This window comes from Quercus robur, chromosome 3, assembly GCF_932294415.1.
Source record: "Quercus robur chromosome 3, dhQueRobu3.1, whole genome shotgun sequence".
Lineage (NCBI taxonomy): Eukaryota > Viridiplantae > Streptophyta > Magnoliopsida > Fagales > Fagaceae > Quercus > Quercus robur.
In genome coordinates, this window is record NC_065536.1 from 4,948,672 (window position 1) to 4,975,058 (window position 26,387).

At 33.5% G+C, this 26,387-nt stretch overlaps 2 protein-coding genes and 1 long non-coding RNA gene across 3 annotated transcripts; all 3 read left to right on the forward strand.

Moving 5' to 3' along the window:
* Positions 1 to 10,554: 10,554 nt before the first annotated feature.
* LOC126716781 (importin subunit alpha-4-like) lies at positions 10,555 to 16,524 on the forward strand. Its single transcript, XM_050417764.1, has 10 exons — positions 10,555 to 11,021; positions 11,900 to 11,996; positions 12,087 to 12,178; positions 12,274 to 12,405; positions 12,684 to 12,869; positions 13,018 to 13,181; positions 13,259 to 13,337; positions 13,768 to 13,896; positions 15,392 to 15,519; positions 15,903 to 16,524. Exons 1-10 carry the CDS (start codon positions 10,788 to 10,790, stop codon positions 16,282 to 16,284), a joined length of 1,623 nt encoding a protein of 540 aa, XP_050273721.1. The 5' UTR covers positions 10,555 to 10,787; the 3' UTR covers positions 16,285 to 16,524.
* Positions 16,525 to 18,017: 1,493 nt separating this feature from the next.
* LOC126716782 (rhodanese-like domain-containing protein 6) lies at positions 18,018 to 25,888 on the forward strand. Its single transcript, XM_050417765.1, has 9 exons — positions 18,018 to 18,384; positions 18,475 to 18,636; positions 20,041 to 20,146; positions 20,285 to 20,483; positions 21,254 to 21,335; positions 23,214 to 23,296; positions 24,088 to 24,220; positions 24,479 to 24,629; positions 24,885 to 25,888. The coding sequence occupies exons 1-9, from the start codon at positions 18,232 to 18,234 to the stop codon at positions 25,634 to 25,636; spliced, it is 1,821 nt and encodes a 606-aa protein (XP_050273722.1). The 5' UTR covers positions 18,018 to 18,231; the 3' UTR covers positions 25,637 to 25,888.
* On the forward strand, positions 23,303 to 23,899 carry LOC126716783 (uncharacterized). The gene is made up of 2 exons (XR_007652282.1): positions 23,303 to 23,444; positions 23,584 to 23,899. It is a non-coding gene; the product is annotated as an uncharacterized LOC126716783 (long non-coding RNA).
* Positions 25,889 to 26,387: the final 499 nt, after the last annotated feature.

Consider the following 26,387-nt stretch of genomic DNA (forward strand, 5'->3'; position numbering starts at 1 on the left):
ACCTAAATTTTAATTTTTTTTCTTTTTCAAATTTGATTATAAATCACTAGGATTATATATTTTTTAATAAACAAAATAAAAATAGCTTGTTATGACACAAATGTAAAACTAATTTAACTTTTGATATGCACCAAGAGTCTTGTAAGTTAATCCATACCTCCTAGTATTGTAAACACAGACATTTATGATTCAAATCCTCATTTTCCTATTATAATTATGGAATTTATTAAAAAAAAATTAACCTTAGCGTGCTATTTTCTCTCTCATTTTTTTGGATTTAACTTTGGTCCCACACATCTCACCTTTAGAGGTAAATGTTGTAAATAGAACATTTACACATTGCTTGCACATTTAGAACAACCAAAAAAAAAGGAAAAGAAAAAGAACATTTATATACTATCAGAGCATTCTCATCAGCTCTCTCATAAAAAATGTCATTTTGACACTTTAAAAACCTACTTTATCATTTTAGCACATCATTTTACAACATACCATTTATCAAATATTCTATACTTCAATTTTATACATTAAAATAATATTTACAACACATTAAAATAATATTTACTATACATTAAAATAATATATTAATTACTCCCTATCATCCTCATACTCATCGTCAACAACAACGCCATAACCCCCACTGCCGCAACAACGGCCACCAACAACCATTGCCACAACAACACCGACAGCCACCACCGGCACAAACTCACAACCACCAACGCCACCTAAAAAAAAAAACACACACACACACAACCAGAGAGATCGGCACAAACCCACATTTACCAAACCAAACAAACCCACATCCCAAACCCACCACCGGCACAAACCCACATCCACCACTGGCACAAACCCATATCTACCGGCACAAACCCACAAACTCGAGATCGGCGTGGCGAGATCGGCGATTGCGAGATCGGCGTGGTGAGATCGGCGATGAGAATGCCAGACAGAGACGTAGAACGATGGCGTACCGTTGATCGATGAGGCTACTGTACCGTTGAATGATGACATACGTAGAACGATGAGCCGGTGAGGGAGGGTGATCTGTGATCGGCGGCTTAATTGGTGAGGCCATCGTACCGTTGTTTTGAGGGTGAGGGAGGTGATTTGAAGAAGAAAGAGGGAGAGAACATGGGTCGGAGGGAGAGAAAACAGTGAAAGAGAGAGAAAACGTTGAATTAAATATTGAGAGGAGAGAGAAAATGTTGAACAAAAAACTATTTTTCTGAAATGGCATTTGTGTCCATACCGTCTCATATTTGAGACGGTACTGTAGCATGTTCTAAAATTATAGAACATATAGAACACCTCATGAAGCTTGAACAATAGTGTTTGGTGTGCCAAATGCCAAATATTTGGCATTTGGCACACCTGATGAGAATGCTCTCAAGTGGCCAAAATGGCTAAATACCATTTTTAGCGAAAATATTTGGCGATCTACCACTATTTGCAAAATAATTAGGAATTTATAATTTTTTTGAAACTCGAGTTCCAAAAACTTGAGTTCCAGAAAAAACAGCTACCAATTTTTTATTTTTTATGTAACTCGAGTTCCATAAAAAATAATATAGCAAACTTAAAGGCTATTTTTTCAAAGAACTTGTGTTCTTGGAACTTGAGTTACATAGCAAACTCGAGTTTTACAAACACGAGTTCCAAAAGAGTAGTACATACACATATATTTTCAAAACAGTAGTAGATTGCCAAATATTTTGACCAACAATGATATTTGGCCATTTTGGCCCTACCAAGCTCGTTTATAGGATAGGTTTATTTTTAATAATTTATTTTTTTTTAAGAAATAAGTTAGATAAATCTTCTCCAAAAAAAATTAGATGAAAGTGTAATTTTACATAAAAATAATGAAAGTTTAAAATTTCCACATAAACATATGTAATTTGGAAAAATAGGTTAATTTATAAGTTTTACCAAAGAAGCTATTAATTTTAGCACCACCAATGCTAATGCTCTAAACGTGAAGGACAACACCCTTTAATATTGCAATTCATGCAAGAGTTTTTTTTTTATGGATTTTTTTCCCTCTCATATACGGCTAGAAAAGGTATATATTTTTGTATTGCTAAATGCTAAGTCAAACCTTTCACTTTCAATCCTTTTGAATATATATTCAATTATCTTATGGAAAACATATTTTATGATATAATGTACTTTCCCACCATATGTTTCTTTCAGTATTTCAAAATTCAAATTAGCATAGCAAGGTGGCCTAACATTTCTTCACTATCAGCTTGGTCTTCATTGTCAAGACCCAAATTAAAGAAAATCATCAAAAAACTTCAATGCAAAGACTCTCAACTTTTTAATCAATCCCCCTTCCCCCCAGAGAAATACATGTAACAACATTAGGGTATTTGTGCACATTAGTCTTTCTTGATTCAAGAAAATACCTCAAATTTTATACGTCAATCACATATGTGATATTCATAATTGTCTCTTTAGTCTTTACCAGTTTGAGCACATTTAGCAAAATCCAAAACAATGACATGACTGAGTATCGACATGCATCAAATATATAAATATGAACCTTTTCCCACAGGGAAAGGTAGAAATGAATGGCATTGTCACATTGTGCAAACATTGTAAGATAATGTAATAATTTTTAGACTAAAGTCATATTATTGTTGATGATGAGTTGTTCAAGCTGCCTAAAGCACAGTAATAGGCTAAACAAGGTGAACCTCATAAGTAGTATGTAAATTTAGGTTTTGCTTTTTTAATGTAGCAAATTAAAAGTGTTATTATTACGTGAGTTCCAGTTAGCTCAATTGGTAAAGTCTCTAATGATTGAATAAGATATTTGGAATTCAATCCCCGCTTACACAAAAAATTGTTTGATATCTTGATTTGATGATAAAAAATTACCATCAAGAATGGACGCCATTGAAACTCTCCAAAAAAGAATGTGTAATTATTACTGAACAATGTATTAAAAAGTTGTAACGTGTATAGTGAATTACTGGCTTTATTGTACTTCATATAACTATTTGAGATATAATTTCTTATGTTCTCCAACTCATTATTTATTTATTTATTTTTTATAGAACCTCCAACACCTTATGATTCTTGGACATGAAGTAAAGGTTTGAACTTCGAAGTGAAGTTTCTCAACGTTATTTAATTTTTTAATTTAGCCATGGTCAATGATTCCACTACAAAAGATCACTCATCATCGTCGATGACAGAAACAACAATAACAAACCCCTTGTTCCATAAGTTTTGGGGTTGTTTTTTGATCCTTTGGAATTTAGCTATTGACGTGACTTATGCTTATTATGTTATATAATTCTTTTTGATAGAGTTTAGTTACAAAATTAGTTGTAACCTAAAATTACAAACTTATTCAATATCTTTTTATTAAAAGTGAATTTTGAAAAATCTACCATTGAACTACATATTCTTCTTATATCTTCTATGCTTGCAAATTAAAAAAAAAAATTAAAAATCAATAGTTATATCATCAATAAATTGTTTAAATTGCAAGTTTTTATAGTTTAAAATTATGCATAATATATAAGCTTATAAATTATATAGTAATAATATCGGATTGACACAAAAGTTGGCATGTGTAATTAGAGCATGTAAAACATGCAATTCAACGGTTAGATTTTCAAAATATATAGTAATATTTATTTTATTAAGTAAAGTTGTAGTCTTAGGCTACAACAAGTTTTGTAGCTAAACTTTATCTCTTAATAAAAATTTTGGATTAGGTGTAAGTTTGGTGCTATCAAAATAAGTGCATGTGTTATCTGAAAAACTTCATAAATTTCCATTAGCAAATAAATCATATGGAGCATGTGGACCATCCTCCAAGCTCACAAGTATCATTAGAGTGTGACCATTCTCTCATAGCACGTGAGAGTGTTACAGTCTCTAAGAGCATTCACACTAACACTTGGATATGCCAAATGTAAGCTCTAATTTACAATTCAGCCCAAAAGCAGCCCACAGTCGGACTTGTATTAACCAACTATTGCAAAAAAAATTGCAATAGTACTACCGTGCAATTCTAAAGGTTTTAGAATTGCACTGTAGCCCAATTCTAAAAAAAAAAAAAAAAAAAACTAATATTTTATTGTGTAACTTTATCAATTCCTCTCTCTCACACCGGGTTTTGGGTTTTTGTTTTTATTTGGGTTTTGGGATATATTATATTATTGTGTAGAAATATTATTTTAATGTGTTGTATTGTAAAATAAAAGTTGGGACGCTGAGAGTATTGTAAAATGATATAGTATAATTGATAAAGTAATTTTTTGAGATGGTAAAATAAGATGGGATAGAATTTTGGGATGTGAATGCTCTGACTCTCTTGGTCAAAACAAAGTGTTTTGGTTTTAATTCGAGGAAAAATCTGACCTCCCAAAAAACTAACGTCTGGTATAATTTTCTCATTGATATTTTTGTGCAAAGCGTTAATCAACCTAAGCAACAAATAAGGTTATGCACAATGCTTATCAACTTAGGAGCATCTCATCGGTATAGGCGAGGCGGTAGTTTAAGGCTTCCAAGTAGAAGAAGGCCCACAAATTTTGATCAATAGAGTTAGAAAACTTTTATTAGTTCTCATCTAAATCCACCACTAACATCATATTTTTACTTACCACTATCAAAATGTCACATTAAATTATGTGAAAAGTTTTATAAATTTTTTTGTGTCTATAAACTTTCTCAAAAAATAAAAATCTACACGGTTCATTAGTAATTTTGCATCTATAACAAGATAATAAAGTTTAAGTAATATTAATTTTTTTTTTAAAGTCATATTTAAATATCTAAATAACATCAATTTAGTTTTTGCCTCAGAGCGCTAGCATTGGGGGCTGTAAACACCCCCTAATTGCTATTTTACAACCTAAGCCATTCAAAACTCACTCCATCCGAATTTGTAAACTTAAAAAAATTTGCAATCTATGAATAGTAAGGTTGCATATATGCAACCTTACTATTCATAAGTTGTAAAAAAAAAAAAAAAGTTTAATCTTGTGCTTGTGTGAGGAGAAAAAGTGAGTCGGAGGAAAAAGAGAGAGAATAGTATTTTATATTATTTTATTAGGTAGTTTATCTGTATATATTAAGAGGATTCAAAAAGTTGGTTATTGTTTTTTTTACTTTCAAAAATACTCCTAAATTAATTAACTAACAACTTAAAAAATGGGGTTAAAATAGTAAATGGACAAAAGAAAATTAGTTATTGCTTTTTTTGCTGTCAAAAATACCCTTACCTAAAACTTAAAAATGGGGTTAAAATAGTAAATTGACAAAATAATAAATTTCTACTTTTACGTTGAAATGCATTCCCACTTCTAATAAATTTCTACTTCTATGTTGATATAAATTCCTACTTCTACTTAATAGCTAAAAAAACTACCCATTCCTACTTTTACGTTGATATAAATTCCTACTTCCACTTAATAGCTTTAAAAACTCCCCACGTATTTACCTTCCCCACATTTTCTGAATAGAATTTCTCATAAAAAAGAAACGTGTAAAGAAAAGTGATAATTGATTATCCTAACCAATTTTTATCAAGCCTTAAACATGTAGGTGTAAGGAATTTTTAAGTTTTTACTCATCTAAAATTTTAAAATTTAGTTAAGGAGTAACCAAGTAAGGGAGATTTTTAAACAATTTTAAAAGTTTTATTTTATTAAAAAAGAAAAGAAAATATAAGAATTAGAAGTTGAGTATTTTAAAATTTAAATAGTTAATGGATGTCTTTCCTATGTGCAAAATAAAAAACAAACTAACTTTCATGTTTATCTTAATCTATAAAAGAATTAGTGTTTGCTATTTACTCATAGAATATTTAAAGTCCATCTATTACTTTTTTTTTTTTCAAATTGTTGCAAATCCATCAGATTTTTATAAAGTACTACAACATACTTATCAGATTTTCATCACACCCTAGGTTTTTTTTTTTTTCTTTTTTTTTTCTTTTTGTGATTCGAAAATATAGTAATCCCAATTATAATGGATGTAAATTATTAAAATTTATGCAAAAAATAGAAGAGCCTCTAAGCACGCGTGTGAGTGCGTGCTCAAAGGCTAGTATTATTTTATTAAGTTGTATGTCAAAATAAAAATTGGGATGTAGAGTGAGTTATAAAATGAGTTGGTAAAATAAATAAAATAGTGTTTGAGGATGCAAAATAGGTTTTTTTTTTTTTTTTTGCATCTCTGGATGCTAATGCTCTAAGGCTCCCAAATGCATCAAGCCGCCCTTATTAATCAACTCCTATTCAAAGACTTCCTAACTGATAAAGATAATTTTCCTCATTATTCAAAGACTTAAGATAGATAAATAAAATATAATGATAATCCACAATTGAATGCTAGTAGCAGTATTGTGGATGCAACAGAGACCCGTACATAATGTGAACGATATTTTACAAGACCATCTTGTATAATATATTTTTTTTCCATCCATTGGGAGTGTTTTCTTTATTATGAAGTGCGTAAGAGTCAAAACATGAATTGCATAGTGAATCGATTTATCATTTGGTTGTATCGTATCGTACAGTATTTTGTATTGTACAAAAATTTATAACATTTATAGAAAAATGATAGATATACACATATAAAAGGTATATTTATTAAAATTGAGAATATATTCAATTAATGACTAATTTAATTATCAATTTGTACAAAAAGCCCAACCTCATGTCACCTTTTATTTTATTGGGCTCAACTAAATAGCCCATGTTAAACACAAGTCCAATAACTTGTTGGATTTTAGTTAAAGCACAAAATTTAACAAATAAAAGAAAAAAACCAATTTAAACTCACATGTTTACGTGTCATTTGATATATATGATTCATACGATACATAATTATGTGTTGTATGATTTATGCGCACGGTCGTTACCTACTTACAATATAATATTTTTATGATTTGATTTTATATGTATCGTCTACTACTAACAACTATAATGAAGTGTATTTAGAACTCTTGTGTAATTGAGGAGAATCCAAACCCATTCAGCCAAATAGTTTGGGTGTCCTGGGTTCTCTTAATCAAAACAAAGCTTTGAAAGGAAAAGAGAAAAAGAAAATCTAATAAAGTTTATGAAAATCAAGAAAGACAAACTTCTATTTACCACTGTGCACCTTTGGTATGATGGTTACTACAAAAATCTTGTGAGGTGGATGGTAAGGGTCAGAATTTAAGTTTTTAAGAAGGAGTTTCACACACATATACACTTAGATTGGATTAAAATAGAATTTTATCTTGTATAAAAAAATAAATAAACAAAAAGAAGATGAAGAAAACAAACTTCTATTTGATATATTCACATGGAAAGTTCTTACTCTCATCATAGTAAATCCAACATTTACAGTGAAATGAAGGATGCTTCGAATGTGGACTGTGGAAAAGAATTTGCCAAGCCGTTTGTTTCCATTAAGAGTCTGTTTTGGATTCACTTATTTTGCTGAAATTGAAAATTTTTTACTGAAAGTACTGTATATAAATGTAAAAGTTAACTGAAATAGTACAGTGAAACCCACGAATAGTACCAAAAAGTGCAGTGAGGTCATAAATAGTAGTAAAAATAAGTTGACTAGTAAAATAAGCTGGCAACTTTCATCAATCCAAACGCACACTAAAGCTTGATATTTGATTTTGTCATGGGCTTAGATAATGGATCTCCATTCATTAAAGATAAATCGTGGGCTGAATTTCTGTCAGAAGTATTTGGTGGGCTTAACGCCCAATAAGCATAAGTGACCCAACTAGTGGGGCTGGTTCATCCTTTATATAAGTGGAAATGCAAGATAGGATTTAAAATTAAAAATTCAGTTATAAATATGCATATCAAAAGATGAGGGAGAGTTGTTTGAAATGGTTTGATCATGAAAAGAACAACTATTGCACCAATAAGAAAGAACAAGTTAATTTGAATTGATGGAATGAAAAAGGGAATGGAGAAACCAAAAATAACATTAACAAAAGTAGTAAAAAGAGCATATCAAAATATGACTTAAAAAAAATAGAATGGAAAAAAAAAATTACATATGACCAAACTTGATTAATCTGTTGAGGATCCATAATTGATATAAAAAATTTGTGACTAATTCAATTGTTGTCATGATAGTTGTCAATATTGTATGATACACAATACATATCGTATCATGTGTAAAAAGATCTGTATCGTAAGAGCATACCATAAGTGTTTATAAATCATATGATACAATGTGTGTATTATATCTTATAATTGTACATATCGTACGATACACATATATACGCTTTAAAGTGAGTTTTTTTAATTAAAATTTGTACTTTTATTTGAATCTAACAGGTTGTTAGACTTGTTTTTAACACAAAATTATTAATTTACTTAATTTAGCCTAATAAAATTCCATGTCCATAAGTTTTTTTTTTTTTTTTAATCTTTCTCCTACAAAATTTAGACTACACACTTACACTTCACTTCCATATTTACCATTTTTTTTTTTCTATTTTGTTGGATAACTATTAGACCATCTAATCATCTAACTAGTACCTTCAAATGTACCGAATAAATTCTTCGTTCTTGTTTTTTATGAGTAATAACATTCAACTCACGAGAATTGGCAATTTAATTTTGCCTTTATGTAATGGAATATGAAAATGGTCATCTTCAACATGATTAAATTCATATATGTTAACTGAAATTTGTAAATGTCGTTAATTTTTTTTTTAGGTACACTTGTTATATTAAATAAGAGTGTGCTATTGTCAGTCGATTTATTGTAAAACTATAATTATCATCTTCCTGCTCGAAGCAGGAAATAACTATCATATCAATGCATGGATCATATCAATGCATGGATCATATCAATTTGCATTTCTCTATGTCATTTACATGATGGATTAATTGTGACGTGTGTCCTCCAAATCATCATATATTTGTTCATTGAATTCCAAATTTCACTCTGACCAAAAAAATACATTTTGTAATATAATTTTGTTTATATATATAATATTTACCTTCCTCATAAAGGTGAAAGTGACATTACATAACAAATTTTTTTTTTTAATTAAAAAAGCTCTACTATTTAGTCTATTTTGGTCATTGAATTGTGTCAAGTGTCGACGTTTATTTTCGTTCACAACCTAGATATTATATTAAATTGATTTCTAAATTTTTTGAATATGTATCATATCAATGTGACAATGTTACATTTGCCCCCACTTCTTGTCAAAAGTAATTGCTAAAATCGTATAAAATCGTGCCTCTTTCTGAACTTATTGGTCTTGTATTATACCTACTTGACTTGCTCACACTTTAATGGGTATGACAGATTTTGAAAATGCTAATGGGGAGCAAGGGTAAATTTGAATCAATTTTTATTTTCTTCAAAATTAAAACCAAATTGATTTTTTCAAATGATCCCCTTTCATTTAAATTCTCCAATTTCCTCTAATTTTTAGCTATATATAATTTATGCTTCACTTAAAAATGTTAATGGTTTAAAAATAAAATCCATGTAAACCACACAAAATCAAATGAATGTAACGTGTCTCATATATAACTAAATATTGAAGAGGATCTTATTTCTAATTTATTTGACTTTATATGACTATTTATAAGATTAGCAATCATCCTTGAAGAAGGTGATATCTCATGAATAGATGATGTATGAGAGTAAGATCATATGTATTGGTGCTAACAAAACTAATTAAAACACAATCCAACTGATTAGCAATGGCGGCTTCTAATAGCATTGGCTTAAGTGGTTTAACAGAGAGGGGAGGGATTGGCGGGTGATAGTTAGCCTAAAAAATCGACAATTTTGACACAAACCCTAAGGAACCCCCAACTTGGTCACCATGTCAATGTTGCCCGTCATATCTCCAAATAAAAACTGGTCAATTGCACCACTTAACATCCCTAGGATATATGAGGTCCACATGTCTAAGTCTCACGTATATACATATAAACAAGGTAACATGTATGAGTCTCACGTGCGTACACATATACAAGATAGGCTTACGTGTATTGAGTCTTAGATATATATGAAATGAACAAAACTATGCATCATACATTATTTTTTTGGTATACATTATACCTACCTAATCTAAACCGTTAATTTCGGCATTACCTTGTATTTTATTATTCAATATATATTTTTATAATTTTATAGGAAATGTTAAAATTAGGTAGGTGACGTAGATATCCAAAAAAAAGAAAGTGTATACCATAAAATTGACCTATGAAATGAGTATTGCATGTGCATTGCCTTCTTTAGGGAGTCCCAATATGAACCACATTCTGAGCCATTATCAATGGGGAGAATTCTACAGTATATACTTTTTATTTTTGGGTATGTGTCATACCTATCTAATCTTAACAGTTAAGGTTAGATATCATCTTTTTATTTATTTTTTAATTTTTTATAATAATATATAGAATGTTAAGATTAAATAGGTAAAGTACATTAGAAAAAAAAAAAAAAAAATGTATGCCAAAGAATGACCCAAGAAATGAATATTGCATACTATAAGAAGCCCCAGTATGAAGTCTGAACTCTGAACTTTGAACCCCATGCCATACCTTTGTCCACACGTACAAACATAACCTAAGGCCTCAAGCCCACAAGTTTATTCCTTTTACTCCCCCCAAAAAAATAATAGAGACTCACCACCAAAATACAAGTTACCCAACCCGCCTTTTATATAATCCCTCCTCTGTCTCTCTCTTTTATTCTTTCCAGTCTCTGTGCGGCATTTTTTCGAACACCTACAGAGCAATCTCCCTCACCCCAAATTCCGAACCCCAACAATGTCTCTCCGTCCAAGCAGCACTCGCGCCGAGGTGCGTAAGAAGTCGTACAAGACTGGTGTGGACGCCGACGAGGCTCGGAGAAGAAGAGAGGACAATCTGGTTGAGATCAGGAAGAACAAACGGGAAGATAACCTTTTGAAGAAACGGAGAGAAGGCCTTCTCGGCCTTCAGGCTCAGCCCATGCAGCAACTTCTCGATGCCACCCAAACCGCCGCTGCTTTGGAAAAACGGGTACTTTTACTTTACCATCACTCTTTAACAAAAAATAATACTTTTTTATTATTTAATTTTTTTTTTGAAAATTTCAATTATGAATCTATGGGGTTTTGGGGGGTTTTGATTGATGGGTTTTTGTTATTTTAGATTTTTGTTTCTGGGTTTTTTGTTTTTGGTTTGATGAACTTTGTGGTATTAGGTATTTGATTGATGGGTTTTTCTTATTTCTTAATCTTTTTGTGGGATTTGGGTTGATTAGGGAATGTATGATTAGGATTTCGAATCTTATTGTTTGGAAGGGAAAAAAGTTACAACGGCTTGGTTCAGTATAGGTTTGTTGTATTGTTTGATGGTTTTTTTCTCCCCTGTTTTATATGCTTGGTTGCTGAGATATATAAAGATTAGTAATCTGAATCTTGGGTTTCTTGCTGTTTGGAGTTACGAGAAACTTGAATTTCAAGTCAACTGTGATAAAGACAAACAACTTTGGCTTCTTTGATATATAAACAGCCCACCAAATTTTATATCAATCTTTATATCAATCTGATATTGTTTACTATTCAATATGCGCTCATGAGCGTGCGCACACTTGTTTAAAATTGTGAGGGGTTATTGAATTTGAATGTGGGAAAGAAGAATAAATGGAGTGTTGAACTTTAGCATATTTTGATTTTTGGGTGCCAAAGAAAAGAGCAGCTTAGATCTGAGTATCATGCACATTCAATTGAATGAGCTTACCTTATCGTTTGAATTTTCTTGATGAAGTATAATGTCCATTGATGTGATCTATTTGGAAACTGAAGTTTCAATGTTACAGTTAGTGTCATTTGATTTTAATATTGTGGTGTTGATGTTTGATTTTATTTGTTGGGCATTTTATGGTTGTTTAACAGCTGGAAAGCATTCCTGTGATGGTACAAGGAGTATGGTCTGATGATCCTACTGCTCAATTGGAATCAACCACTCAGTTTAGAAAGTTATTATCGATAGGTATGACTGCATCTCCTAACAATTTACTTTTAGGTAATAATCCTGGAATGTTCTTGACTGTTGATTTGCATTCTGTATATTTGTGTGCAGAGCGCAGCCCTCCAATTGATGAGGTAATCAAGGCAGGTGTGGTTCCTCGGTTTGTGGAGTTTCTTGGAAGGCATGATCTGCCCCAACTGCAAGTAGGGACTCTTTGTAGCTTAATTTTATGTGCAAATGAATTTTACAGTAAGAAATGCTAATGTAATACTGGGACTGACTTTTCTTTTGTGTGCAGTTTGAAGCTGCTTGGGCATTGACCAATGTCGCATCCGGAACATCAGAGCATACACGAGTTGTCATTGAACAAGGTGCTGTTCCCATGTTTGTGCAACTTCTTAGCTCTGCCAGTGATGATGTTAGGGAGCAGGTTGGTTCACTTCTTTTATTGTATATAAATCTGGAAGTCCTTTGCTTGACATCTCTTTAGGCTTTTTTGTGTTCTAAATCCAGTGCTTTTCTCCCAGTCAAAATCATTCTGGCCCCCTCTCCCTCTGAATTTTTCTGTACTCTTGTTTGATTGTGCTGGCCTTATTCTAAATTTCAGAGTTATTCGGAGAGCTTAATTATTTTCCCACTTGTTATGTTATCTTCTTAGATGTGTTTCTTACTATGTTTACAATTCTCACGGTCTTTTGTCTTGAACAGGCAGTGTGGGCTTTAGGTAATGTTGCTGGTGATTCTCCAACTTGTAGGGATCTTGTTATTGGTCAAGGTGCACTTGTGCCACTACTATCGCAGTTAAATGAACATTCAAAATTGTCCATGCTGAGGAATGCTACATGGACTTTATCTAACTTCTGTCGTGGCAAGCCACCAACGCCATTTGAGCAGGTGAGAAGTGATCCACGGAATTTCACTTGTTAATCATTTAGACCATGCAGAGTATGTTAGATTATGAATGTCAACTTGAATCTTTTTCTACCGACATTTATGCTGAAAAATAATGGTGGTTGTAAAAACATTCTTTGGTTCATGTCAGGTCAGAGCTGCCTTACCTGTCCTCCGGCAACTTATATACATGAATGATGAAGAAGTTCTTACAGATGCTTGCTGGGCCCTGTCTTATCTTTCAGATGGCACGAATGATAAAATTCAGGCTGTTATTGAAGCAGGTGTCTGTCCACGCCTTGTGGAGCTTCTGCTGTAAGTTCTAATGCTCTCTACAAACCTCTTTAATATTGTTGTATGAGTCTGTTACTGACAAAATTTTCATTTTCAAGTCATCCTTCACCTACAGTTCTTATACCTGCACTTCGGACTGTGGGAAACATTGTTACGGGTGATGATGCACAGACTCAGGTATCGATAATAATTTGTATGCCTGTTTAAAATTCTTACCATGTTGTTCATATGTTGAGGTTTATTGCTTAAACTGTTGGAGTTTTATTGTATTGCGTACTGAGCTTGATTATCTTCTTTTTGTATTGCCTTTGGCTTATCTTAAATTTCGTGTACCCATGTTTACTTGTTTGGTGTGAATTAGTTAGGGGCTACAGAATAGTTACTTTAGTACAATTTACTGCCAAGCTGTATTTCTGATTCCTGTTGTTGAACTAGGATAAGCAAGAAAATAAAAATTTTCTGTGATAAGCATGTATTAGAAGACTACATTAATTAGTAAACAAGCCATATTGCCCCCCCTCTCTCTCTCATGTATACATTTTGAATGAAAGTGCTGTGTTTCTTCCCTATACATGGCAAAAAAGTAACTTTGCTATGTATTTTCCAGTTTGTAATTGACAACCAAGTGCTCTCTTGTCTCTATCAACTTCTCACACAAAATCACAAAAAAAGCATCAAGAAAGAAGCTTGTTGGACGATCTCAAATATCACTGCTGGGAATAAAGGTCAAATACAGGTATGTGGTTCACTTTCTATATGATTTAACATCAAGATTCTTCAATTCTTCCACGTGTTAAAACTTATTTATAGCACCCCAGAAATCCACAAAGTACTAGAGTCTTTGGATTGCATGACAGAGTTCAATTATCATTAGCAAAGAAAAAGGGATGGTATGGTGTACTTGGTTGAAATAGTGCTAATTAAAAATGTTCCCTGTAACCATTACTTGATAATTATTATTATTATTATTATTTTTTTTTTTGGGTTGGGGGGGGTGGGGGTGGGGGGGAAGGGTGTTAGCAATTGCTTCATCAAATGTGCTTGTCTTGAGTCATTTTTCCTTGTCCTTTATTGCTTCTTGGTTTTTGGAAATTCTGGATTTCCATAAAGATAGTGGAAGATTACTTGTTAAAAAAAATAATTTGCTTATTGGCGCCAATAGGCACCTCCCTCCCTATTGGAGGGGTATGTCTGGGTAATTCTGGATTTCCACAAAGATAGTGGAAGAACCACACACAACATAGTATTTTGTACGTAAACCCTTTGGTTTTCATTTTTTTAGATGAATACAAATTTGCATTTGAACCTTCTTGTTCACTTGAATTGATTTCCCTTAAATAAGGGAAAGGAATGGAAAAGAATGGAATGGAATGGAATTAAGTAACCTTGATTGGATCTTTTAAAATAAAGGAATGGAAAGGAATGGGATGTAAGTAATCCTGTTTGGGAGCAACATGGAGAGAATGGAATGAAATCATTTTATGACAATATTACTATTAGACCCCTATTTTAAAATAAAATGTTGAATATATAGGGGTATTTTGGGAGTTCTAGTAAAAAAATTATTAAATCTAATTCCATTCCCTCCCATTCCTCCCAATTTCGGGGGGGAATGAAAATTTGAGGTTTTAAGGGAATAGAGAGGAATGAGTGTTCCCTCCTATCCATTCCATTCCCTCTCACTTAAACTCCCAAACAAGGGAATGAACTTTCCATTCCCTCCATTAAAACTCCCAAACAAGAGAAGGGAAGAATATTTTAAAATTATTCTTTTTATTCCTTTCCATTCCATTCTATTCCCTCCTTCCAAGCGGAGCCTAAGAGATATTTGTTGTTGGGAAATTAATCCTTCTACAAAACCTGCTGTGGATAGGCTATAAATACTGACAGTTGTGGGCTTGCTTGTGCTTCTCATTGAATAGACAACTAGTTTTAATACAACTTGCATTTGGTTCTTCACAAGGACAGTTGTGGGCTTGCATGTGCTTCTCATTGAATGGACAACTAGTTTTAATACAACTTGCATTTGGTTCTTCACAGGGCTGCTAAAGTGCTAGATGAATTTAATGTTTAAAGTACAAGGTGCCAATCATATAGTAACATTGACTCTAGATAGCAAATGAAGCCTTTTCTTTTTCTAGTAAATGACTTGCTCACAGATAATCAAGGCTTTATGAATTTTAGTTGATGAGCTCCCTGGAAATATTATCTGTTATAATTCTGTGTTACAGGCTGTTGTTGAGGCCAATATCATTCTCCCTCTTGTACATCTTCTCCAACATGCTGAGTTTGACATCAAGAAGGAGGCTGCATGGGCTGTATCAAATGCCACCTCTGGAGGATCTCATGAGCAGATTCAGTATGCCTTACTCTTACAATGGCTTTTCTTCTTTACCTTTGCTTTCTAGCTTAGATATGCTCGCCTATAACTTGCACAGATTGCTAGATACATGGGTTGCTGATGCCTTTGTGGGCTGATTCACTTTATATACTTTCCCATCAGGTTGAAGGAATCTCCTTCAACCTATTGTAGTTGTTCAAATGATTATCCATGTGAATTTTATTTGGATGGGTCATTAAGTTATCTACACAAGTCACATGACTTTTTAATAGGGAATGTGACTAAAGTATATGTGGTTAGTCATTTGAGCTCCAGTAGTTTGGAGGAAAATTCTGTCTTTTTAACAATATAATGCATCAGATGAAGCCTTGGACTTACACGTGCGATCAATGTTCTTGTAGATTCCTGGTGGCCCAAGGTTGCATTAAGCCGCTATGTGATCTTCTAATCTGTCCAGACCCAAGGATTGTGACAGTGTGCCTAGAAGGGCTTGAGAACATTCTGAAGGTGGGTGAGGCTGATAAAGACATGGGACTGAATAACGGAGTCAACCTCTATGCACAAATGATTGATGAATGTGAGGGTTTGGATAAGATAGAGAATCTACAGTCCCATGACAACAATGAGATTTATGAGAAGGCCGTGAAGATCTTGGAGAGATATTGGGCCGAGGAAGATGAGGAAGAGCAGACACTCCAGGAGAATGGGAATGCAAATCAACAGGAATTTAATTTCGGAACAAACCAGCCCAACCTTCCCCCTGGAGGTTTTAAATTTGGGTAAATTGGCAGTTTAGGATTCTGGTTTCTAGCTTTGTAGGGTTTCCTTACTTTCCCTATTTTGGTTTATTTTCAAACTCATTCTCATTTTCCCCTATTGCCAAGGGTCAGGGTTTTTGTTCTGGCACATAGGCAATTAATTGTCTATGAAATTTGGTACAAGTGTTAAAGATTCAACTTGCGGCTTTCTGTCTTGATTTATATTTTTATGATCAATAGGTAAAAAGTTATTATTGTGGTTGCATTTACTTGAAATCAGCTTAAGCTTTCTGCTTCTTAGTTTCTGTGGCTGTGCTTGTGATTCTTGGATTAGTGATTTCTATGCAACTGGTAATTGGTAGTAGAGTCAGTCTGCTTGGACTGGAAAATATTAAATATGAGACAGTGAGACTTTTTGATTGGAAGTAATGCAGCACAAAAACTTGGATTTTGCCTGGCTGCCATTATATCCCAGTATCTCTCTCTTATAGCAGCTTTCAATGCCCCTCAGAAATTTGCTGGAAAGTGAAAATTTAGGAACTATGGACTTTCTAGTTACTTTTCTGATGAGAAGAATCACCATTTTATTTAATGCACATAAATATATGCTCAGTTCACTGAACGCCACAATAATGAGGGAAATAGAGTAAAAAAATTGTTTTTTAAAAATTCATTTTATTCTATGTTTTACACCCTTTTCAGACAATCGGTGAAAGAGTCCCCAATTCCATTAATTTAACATCTTTGAATGAGAGGGAAAGTAGCACTGGATTATAGGGCCATTGATTCATTCCAATAGTTTTAACATGTTTAAATGTTAACCATTTAGCTTTACTCACAATACTGAGATTAAAACATTCATAAGCTGAAAACTGCAGGGGGGAAAAAGAAAAAGAAAAAAGGGAGTGAAGGAGGTTGACTGATTTTTCATGAAATTCTTTTTACAAATTGACTTATTTAACTTGTAATTGACTTTGATCGTTATAGGATAAAAGGAGATATGATTTGTACTCATTTCTGTGGTCAAATTTGACAATAGAAAACAAATGATTACATCAAACTGTGAAAAAAAATTATTATATAGCACTTCTACAATTTTTAAAGGAATGGTATATATTGTAATTAAATAATGTATTTTTAAGTATTTTAATCTCTGTAATTCTTTGATGAATATGAATAAAGATTATTCAGATTAAAACATAAAAATAAATACTTCTAATTCTTTTGTTGGTAGAATCTAAAATTCATTAATGCATTAATAATTTTTAAATACAAAAAAATACATTATTAAATTAAATTCATTAATAGAATAATTATTTTGTCATTTTGTGAACTTTTTATGGTAAAATGGATAGCAATTACTATTATTATTATTAAAAAAAGAGATAGCGATTTGAGAATTTTATAATATATACTTTTATCTAGCTAAAAAATTTAAATTCATATCACAATCTTATGTGCTAAGGTACTTATATATATTAAAAAATATTTACATATCAGTTTAAGAAAAAACTTTTTTTAAAACTATCCCTAACATCATTCATATCTTAACAAAATATCCTTTTTATTTCAAATCTTTTCTAAGGTGTATAGACTGTCATGTTACTTAAAATTAAACATGTCACTCAGATAAAAAAAAATAAATAAATAAAACATGTCAGTTGCCAGTCCTACCCTGATAAATTTAAAAAATAAAATCCGAACTATAAAATGGACTGAGTTTGAAATACCCCAATTAATTCAATCAAAAACTAGACCTTAATTTGGTCTGATAAAAACCCCTAAAACCAAAAAAATCGAGAACCGAACTTATTTTTGAAAAAAATCGAGAACCAAACTAGTCCTTCTCTCTCTCCCTCTCTCTCTCTCCATAGCTCCACTCTATGAATAAATAAAGAAAACAATAAAAAGCCAAAACCCCAATCTCTCTGCAAACCCAAACCCTCGAAAGCAAAACCACAAAACCCTAGCAATGGCAGACGAAGACCAATACGGAGTGCTCCTCTACTACAAGTACGCACAGATCACCGACCTAGACTCACTCTTCTCCTTCTACGAATCCAACTGCAAATCCCTCTCTCTCCTCGGCCGTGTCCGCCTCTCTCCCCACGGCGTCAATGTCACTGTACGTACTGTACCTGCGCTCCCCCTTCACATTTTCTATGTATGAATTTTCAGTAATGCTGATAAAGATTGGTGTTTGAAATTTGAACAGGTTGGTGGGAAGCTATCGTCGTTGGAGAAACACATTGCTGCTGTGAAATCGAATGCTTTGTTCGAAGGGACTGATTTCAAGCTCGCAACTTGTGATAACCCGGTAGATGATAAGGTTGCTAAGGAATGTGGATTCACTTCTCTTTCAATACGAATAGTTAAGGTAATTGTCTTTGGTTTCACCTTTGTAATAGTTTGAGCACGGACACGGATACTGACACGGGCACGATATACGACACGAGACAATTGGCACATGTAAATTCTTGAGTAATGCTATATTCACAACAATTGGTATTGGTGGGTATGGAAGTGATGTTAGTTGTGGGTAAATTAGAACCAGTAATAACTTACCTGTTACCAACTAAGCTTTAGTATCACTCTTAAATAATGTGTACTTTTAGATATATTTTATGGTTATTTATAAGTTTTCACTTTTCAAAATAACTAGCAACTATCAAAATCTTTAAAAACATATCTAAGATTAAAGGAATTTCTTTGAACATAACGAGGACACGCATGCAGGCAGCAGAAGTGTCTTCTTAGGTTTCTCCTCTATAAAATTTCTTGTTACAAAAGAAAAAATAGAAAATTTGTATGTGCAAAATTATTTTTCATAGTTTGTGGTTTTTGAAATGTTTTAGCTTTGATTAATTTATCTTAATTTGAGTTTGTTTGTTTGTTTTTAATAAGTTTAAGAGTATTAATTTTTATCTCTATTATGTCATGGGATATTAGAGAGATTTTTGCTTAGGATATGGCATGCATGCTTCTACTTGCATAGGTAGAAATTTTGCTTGCTGTTGGGGTTTGATATTGCAGTATGTGCACTTCCTTAAATTTTCTTATAGAATCATTGTTAGGTTTTTGATTTTTGGAAAAGAGGGAATAAAGGAGGGGAGGGAGGGGAGAGGAGTAATGCATTAATTGTGCAATTTGCTTCAATATTCCTTTCACAGACAGACAAAATTTGAAAGTTCAGAATTGATAACAAAAAGATCCTTTCATTTCTATTGTGAAATGTTAATGTGCCTATGATACTTTCTTCTTCTTAATAATCGGACAGAGGAAAAGGTCATGTGTACAAGGAGAAGGTATCTCATGCGCAGGGCACATGAGACCTTAGTCTCACTGATAGGTGGGCGCCCTGTCAGTGAGACAAAGGGCATACGCGCTTGGCGCATACAAAACTTTTGCGTGTACAAGACACCCAAAAGTGGTGTTGTTGCACACTTACTGGAGATTATGGTTTTTCCTGCAGTTCAACATAGTTTGAATTGGATGGATTTGTCTCCAATACCTTTGGCTGAGAATGATATAGTTCCCATAAATATAATTTTTAATATAATGTCATGAATATTTGGATTTTCAGGGTTTCATTTATTTATTTCTGTTAGTATTTTACTCATTGCTGAGGGCCTGTGCACTCCTAGGATTAGTCGGGACAAAGTCCTGGACACCTGGTTCCAGTCCAAAAAAAAAAAAATTCTGTTAGTATTTTGAGTATCTTGACATATTGTTAATCGTGATTTTGGGTTTTCAGTATAATCCTACTTTTCCTTATTCTCAGGAGTTGGTTACTCTTAGTTCTGACCCTCTGTTGAAGTCACCTGAAATTTCAAATGCTGGGAGGCATCTCTCTGCAGCTGAGTTTCATTCTGCTCTTCAGGGCACTGGTAAGTGTTTTCTTTCCTACTTATAAGTAATAACATGATAAGTTATTCTTTTGCTTAATTTGTTGAGACTTGATGCACTGTTTTAGAGGAACTAATTGGGTATTGATGGTCACCTGCTGTTTATGAAAAATTTGCTAGGACCACTTTTAGAGAAAGATAGCCCAACATGCAATGAAGACCTTGTTCTATTGGATGCAAGGAATTTATATGAGACAAGAATTGGGAAGTTCCATGTGCCAAATGTGGAAACTTTGGATCCAGGAATTAGGCAGTATAGTGATCTGCCCTCGTGGATAGATGATAAGTCTGAGCAATTAAAAGGGAAACGTGTTCTTATGTGAGTGCCCCTTTGGAACCAAAGATGGCTCCTGATATTTCCTTTTATTTATCATACTGCACAGCTGGAGCTACATAGTTGTATGATTGAATTTGAAATTTTATTTTGTAACTGGTGCTTTGAGAACTGTCTTTGGTTCACTTAGCTGTTTAAATTTTTTTTCATACTTGTTTTCTTGTGATGCAAATTGTGTTGACACATATTGCTTTTTCCATTGCTGAATGATTTAACTTGAACTTCAGCCTGAATTGGAAACTTAAAATGGGAAAACATGATGCATGTGTGTCTTATCTATAGCTACGTGTGGAGCCTGTTTATTTCCTAGAATTGCACTACAGCCAAGTTTTTCTTTCCTCAGTGTGCTTGTGTTTCCTGGTATTGTTTTAGCCTTTTAGGTTTCTTGCTTGTATTTTCTAGATTTGTTATAATTATTTATATTCTTTTTGATAAGTTCTTTTAAATATGTTTTTGATAAGTAAATATTCTTTGATTTAATCCATGAGATTGTAGCTTTTTGAGAAACGGCTAATGATGCTGTTCATTAAAGAACCTTTTTGTTTGCATTTGAAGCCAGAATACTAATCTAGTTTTGCTAAAGCACCTTGCTCAGAATGGTAATAACAAGGGACAGTATGAAAAAAAAACATTTCTCCTTTATGCACTTTCCTTGTATGTTGTCCAAACTTCATCTGAAACATTTTTTTTCCCTCTAATTTTGCAATTTGTATATCATTTTGACTCTTAATCTCCATTTGTTGTTTATGTTATAGGTACTGCACTGGAGGGATTAGGTGTGAGATGGCTTCAGCATATATTAGGTCTAAAGGTGCTGGGTTTGAGAATGTGTTTCAGGTTAGCTCCTGTAGAGGAAATTTCTCCCCTAAGTGAATCTTTTTATAAAAAAAAAAAAAAATTGTGGCTGTTTCTGTTGATTTCTTTGAAAATTGTTTCTGAACTATTAGCTATAATAAGCTTATTTGACAACCTCACTAAATTTGGGTTTTGTTTTTTTTGGTTATCATCTTTGCAATGATTTGTATATGGCTTAAGGTATTTAAGTTACCATAGACAAGGAATGACTGCATTGCCATGTTTATGGCTGAAAAGTACCCTTTCAAGCCTTCCGACTTATTACCTTTCCCTTTTTACTATCCCTAAAGCTGTGGCTACTAGATTGTAACGCATTCAAAGGAACTTCTTGTGGGGTTTGTCAGTTGAGTGTTTCAAATATCCTTTGGTGGCTTGGGAAAAGGTTTGCCTACCGCGTGAGTTGGGTGGGTTGGGAATTCAGAATTTGGCGTCTTTTAATCAGGCCCTACTTGGTAAATGGCTCTGGAGGTTTGGCCATGAAGCCACTCATCTGTGGCAAAGGGTCATAGCCATGAAATATGGGGAGGGAAAAGGGGGTTGGTGCACTAGAGCTAGTAGAGGGGCTCATGGTTGTTGGTTATGGCGGAGTATTAGTGAAGGGTGGGATACTTTCGCTAAGCATTTCTCTTTTGTGGTAGGGGATGGTTCTCGCATTCTTTAAGGCATGATAAGTGGACTGGGGATTTTTCTCTTAAAATTCTTTATCCTCAGTTATTTTTGTGCTCAGCCAATAAGGAAGCTTGTATTTCTGAAGTGTTAAGCCCTCCAGTGTGGAGTTTAAGATTTTATAGTGAATTCAATGATTGGGAGTTAGCGGCTTCCTAGTCCCTACTTCATTTCATCCAAACCCGAATCCCTAGGGGCGGAGGGTGTGACAGGCTCTGTTGGGATTTTAATGGAAGTGGGAAGTTCGATATTTGGTCTTTTTATCATAAGATTCGAAATGCAGTTTCTTCCACTTTCCCTTGGAAGGGCATTTGGAAAGCTAAGGTTCCTAAAAGGGTGACTTTTTTCACGTGGATAGCAACTCATGGTCAGATTTTTACCTTGGATAACCTTATGCTTCGTAGTCACCGTTTGGTGAATCGTTGTTGTATATGCTGTTGTAATGTGGAATTTGTGGATCACTTGTTACTTTTTTGTCCAATAGCTCATTCTTTGTGGATGTATATGCTTCGACTGTTTGGGATCGATTGGGACATGCCAGGTTCAGTGGTGGACTTATTATTTTGTTGGTATAATTGGCTTGGGAAGCATAGTTCTAATATTTGGAATTTAGTTTCAGACTGTTTATTGTGAACCATTTGGACCGAACAGAATCGACAGTCTTTTGAGGATGATGGGAAGACTGTGGTTCAGTTATTAGAGCTTTGCCAATGGACCCTCTTTGATTGGTCTCGTTGTTGGGGTTTCTTGGATTGCTCTACCCTTATGGATTTTCTTTCGTCTTTTTGAATAGATTAGGGGCTACTTCTATCTTTTTGTTTCTTTTTTCCTTTGTTCACTACCGTGAACTCCTTGTATTTTTCTTACTTTTCTTTTATTAATAATATTTTCTTCTTACTTATCAAAAAAAAAAATGTTTATGTCAGCAGTTTTGTTGTTTGGCTGTCATATTGTATAATGTTATGTGATATGACATGTTTGAACTAGGGAGATCTACTAGGACTCTAAAGATGATACCAAGTTCGAAGTTATACCTATTTCTTCTAAACTTTCTTCTAAACAGTTGTTATTTGCAAAAATATTTGGCATGTTTTAATAGAAAAACGTACTCACCTTGGTAATATGGCATAAGGACATGGTTCTTGTTGATGATGATAGTGATTATATTTCATGGTGGTGTGGAATTTATTGCAGTTATATGGCGGGATACAGCGTTATTTGGAACAATTTCCAGATGGTGGTTTTTTCAAAGGAAAGAACTTTGTTTTTGACCATCGGTATGATGTCTTAATCTCTCAATGCCTCTAATTATTTTACAGGTACTATTATCTTATTATCATCTAAAGACTGGCATATGGGACAGACATTTTGAATTGGCAAATGGCAATAGTGTTATATTTTCGGCACGCCTATTTGCTTCACAGTGTACGAGAAGATTTTCCTTTGGTTTCTAGGTTCTTTTGAGAATCCTATGTTTGCTTACCTAAGAAGTGGTTTTCCCTTTCTTTTTCCCATTGAGAAAACTTGCACTTCAAAAAGGATCACAGGTCTTACCTTTTTGCAGGCCTGACTGTGCATTGAGCATTTGAAACAACACATTTAGATCCGTGGGAAGTCTTTGTTGTAAGCAGTTTGAAAATTTTCTTTGATAAATGACATGCTGACCTGGTATTCTTCCATAGATATCACTGTTGTTTTTCAACTTTTGGGATCTGATTTTTAATTTCCTTTTTTTTCCCTTCTTCCTTTAGGATCCCTGTTATCTACAACCCCTTTTTGATCAATTTATCCAATTTTAAGAATTACAAAAAGTAAATTGTATGTTCCCTTGAGTGTGCTAGTAAATTTACCAAGTAAAAAGGAAAAAAAAAAAAAAAAGAAAAAAAAAAGAAAGAAAGAAAGAAAGAAAGAGAGGAAGAGAGCAAATGGCATGTCTACTTTACCCTTTATTGCAAATATGCTTTCTTCATGTGTATGCGATTAATGTTCTGAGATCTGGTGAAAACAGCAGTATGATGTTGCAAATTTTGAAGTAGTAATTTGTACCTTTTTTTTCCCTGTCTGGTAGGATATCAGTTGGGAGCTCAGATCCAAATATCATTGGTACCTGCCTTCTTTGTGGCTCCTCATTTGATGATTATTCTTCACGCTGCAGATGCATCCATTGTAGGATGCTTGTTTTGGTCTGTGATAGTTGCAGGGTACACACAAATAATCCTATTCATTATTTGAAATTGGCTGAGCGATTTTAGATCTAACTTTGACTTGTTTTAGATGAAACTGGTGTGAATTGAGATTGAATTATTTATTTTTGGCCTTTAGGTGATAGTCTTTTTTTGTAAAAAAAAAATTATCCCTTTTCCCCACTAAAGCCTATCTGAACAATCAGTCAAATAGTTAAAGTTGAGCTCCATATCTTGTACTTTTGCTTCTGAATTTGTTGTTATCATGGTCCACAGATGGAGGGTGCTCTATACATTTGTGAGTTATGTCAGAAATATGGTAAGGGTGTTCAGTTAGTTCCATCACTCGAAAATGGCAAAATACAAGAAGAGCATAAACTGGTTTCCTTGGATACCAAACTCTCACCTCAACTGCCTTGGAGCCATGGTAAGGTCTGTAATCTAAATCACTTCAAATGACCTTGCTTTCCCTTCTATCAAGAGTAAATTGATTAAAATTACTGATTCTGTGGCTGGTAGTTAAACACCATACATGCGTACACAGACTGCACGTACATATGGCCAAATCTATTAACCTTCCTAAAGTTTTGTTTTTTTTTTTTGGACAGCTAATCTCTACAAGTATTTCCTGTTTTCCCACATTTTTATTGTTTCTGACACCCTAATAAATGCAATTTTACAGGTAATGAATCTCCAAGAAAACTAAGAATCTTATGCCTGCATGGGTTTCGGCAGAATGCCTCCAGTTTCAAAGGAAGGACTGCATCATTAGCCAAAAAACTCAAAAACATTGTTGAGCTTGTTTTTGTTGATGCACCTCATGAGTTACCCTTCATTTACCAGCCCTGCATCAGAGAGTCACATGGAGAGTGTGCATCATCTTCATTACAGCAAACACATCCTCCACCATCCGAGAATTGCAGGAAAAAGTTTGCATGGTTAGTAGCCCCCGATTTCAATATAAGTGGGGAAGTTGATTGGAAAATAGCAAATGGTTCATTTGACCCTCTCCAGTACCTGCAGCAAACTGATGGCTTTGATGTATCTCTGGCATATTTAAAGTCTGTGTTTTCTCAGAAAGGGCCATTTGATGGGATTCTGGGATTTTCTCAGGGTGCAGCAATGGCTGCCTTAGTCTCTGCACAACAAGAGAGGCTCAAAAGTGAAATGGATTTTAGATTTGTGATTTTGTGTTCTGGGTTTGCTATTAAATTGGCAGAGTTTGAATGTCAAGCGATCAACTGCCCTTCACTTCACATTTTTGGTAGTGACCGTGGCAAAGACAGGCAGATTGCAAACCTAGCTAGCAGGGACCTTGCTTCTTTATTTGATGATGGATGCTCTGTGATAATTGAACACGACTCTGGTCATATAATTCCTACTCGGTCTCCTTATATTGATGAGATTAGAAATTTTCTTCTTCGTTTCCTTTAATAGAATTAAACATCCCATTTGGTACTCTCAGAGTCTCAGTGCAAGATTTTGACTCAATTTGTTTGCAGTTATGTAATATCAAGGGTGGGTTAGTGATTACTGTTTATAAAGGAATTTACATAGAACATTTTAAATACCATCTTTACATCTGGGACTTTAGAATTCAAAAGGGGAGGAAATGGTTTCATAATTCACACCATATGAACATTCATTGGTCATGATGATGCTATCAAATCTATGCTTGAGATGAAATCTTGAAATCTTGTTTGGTCTTTACAAACTCTGTAAGTTGCATAAGATGGATTTCTCATTGCAAGGAAATAGTGACTAATTGGTAATATAGGCAATTATATACTAAGATGGTGTTGATACTTGCCCTTTTTTTTTTCTTTTAAGTGTGCGTTTAGGTTAGTTTATTTGCTAATTTGTTAAAAGTGGATAAAAGTAAATTTGGACCTAAAAAAAAGTGATATATAAACAATTAAGCTAAATATTCCCAGATAAATGCAGAGCCAATCGAAATCTTATCACCTCCCAAACTTGGCAGTTACTGGTGCCAGTCACAACTCACGCCTAGAATGGTACTCCCTTTGAAACAATTGTCACAGTTGGTTCACAAGAAATATTATTCCTAGAAGTAAGCTAGGGTTATGAGTATGTACTGTGTGCATGTAATTTTATAATGCAACATTATACTTGGCATATCTAAAAAAGAGTGACATTAGGGAGTATAGATTGATGCATCATCAAT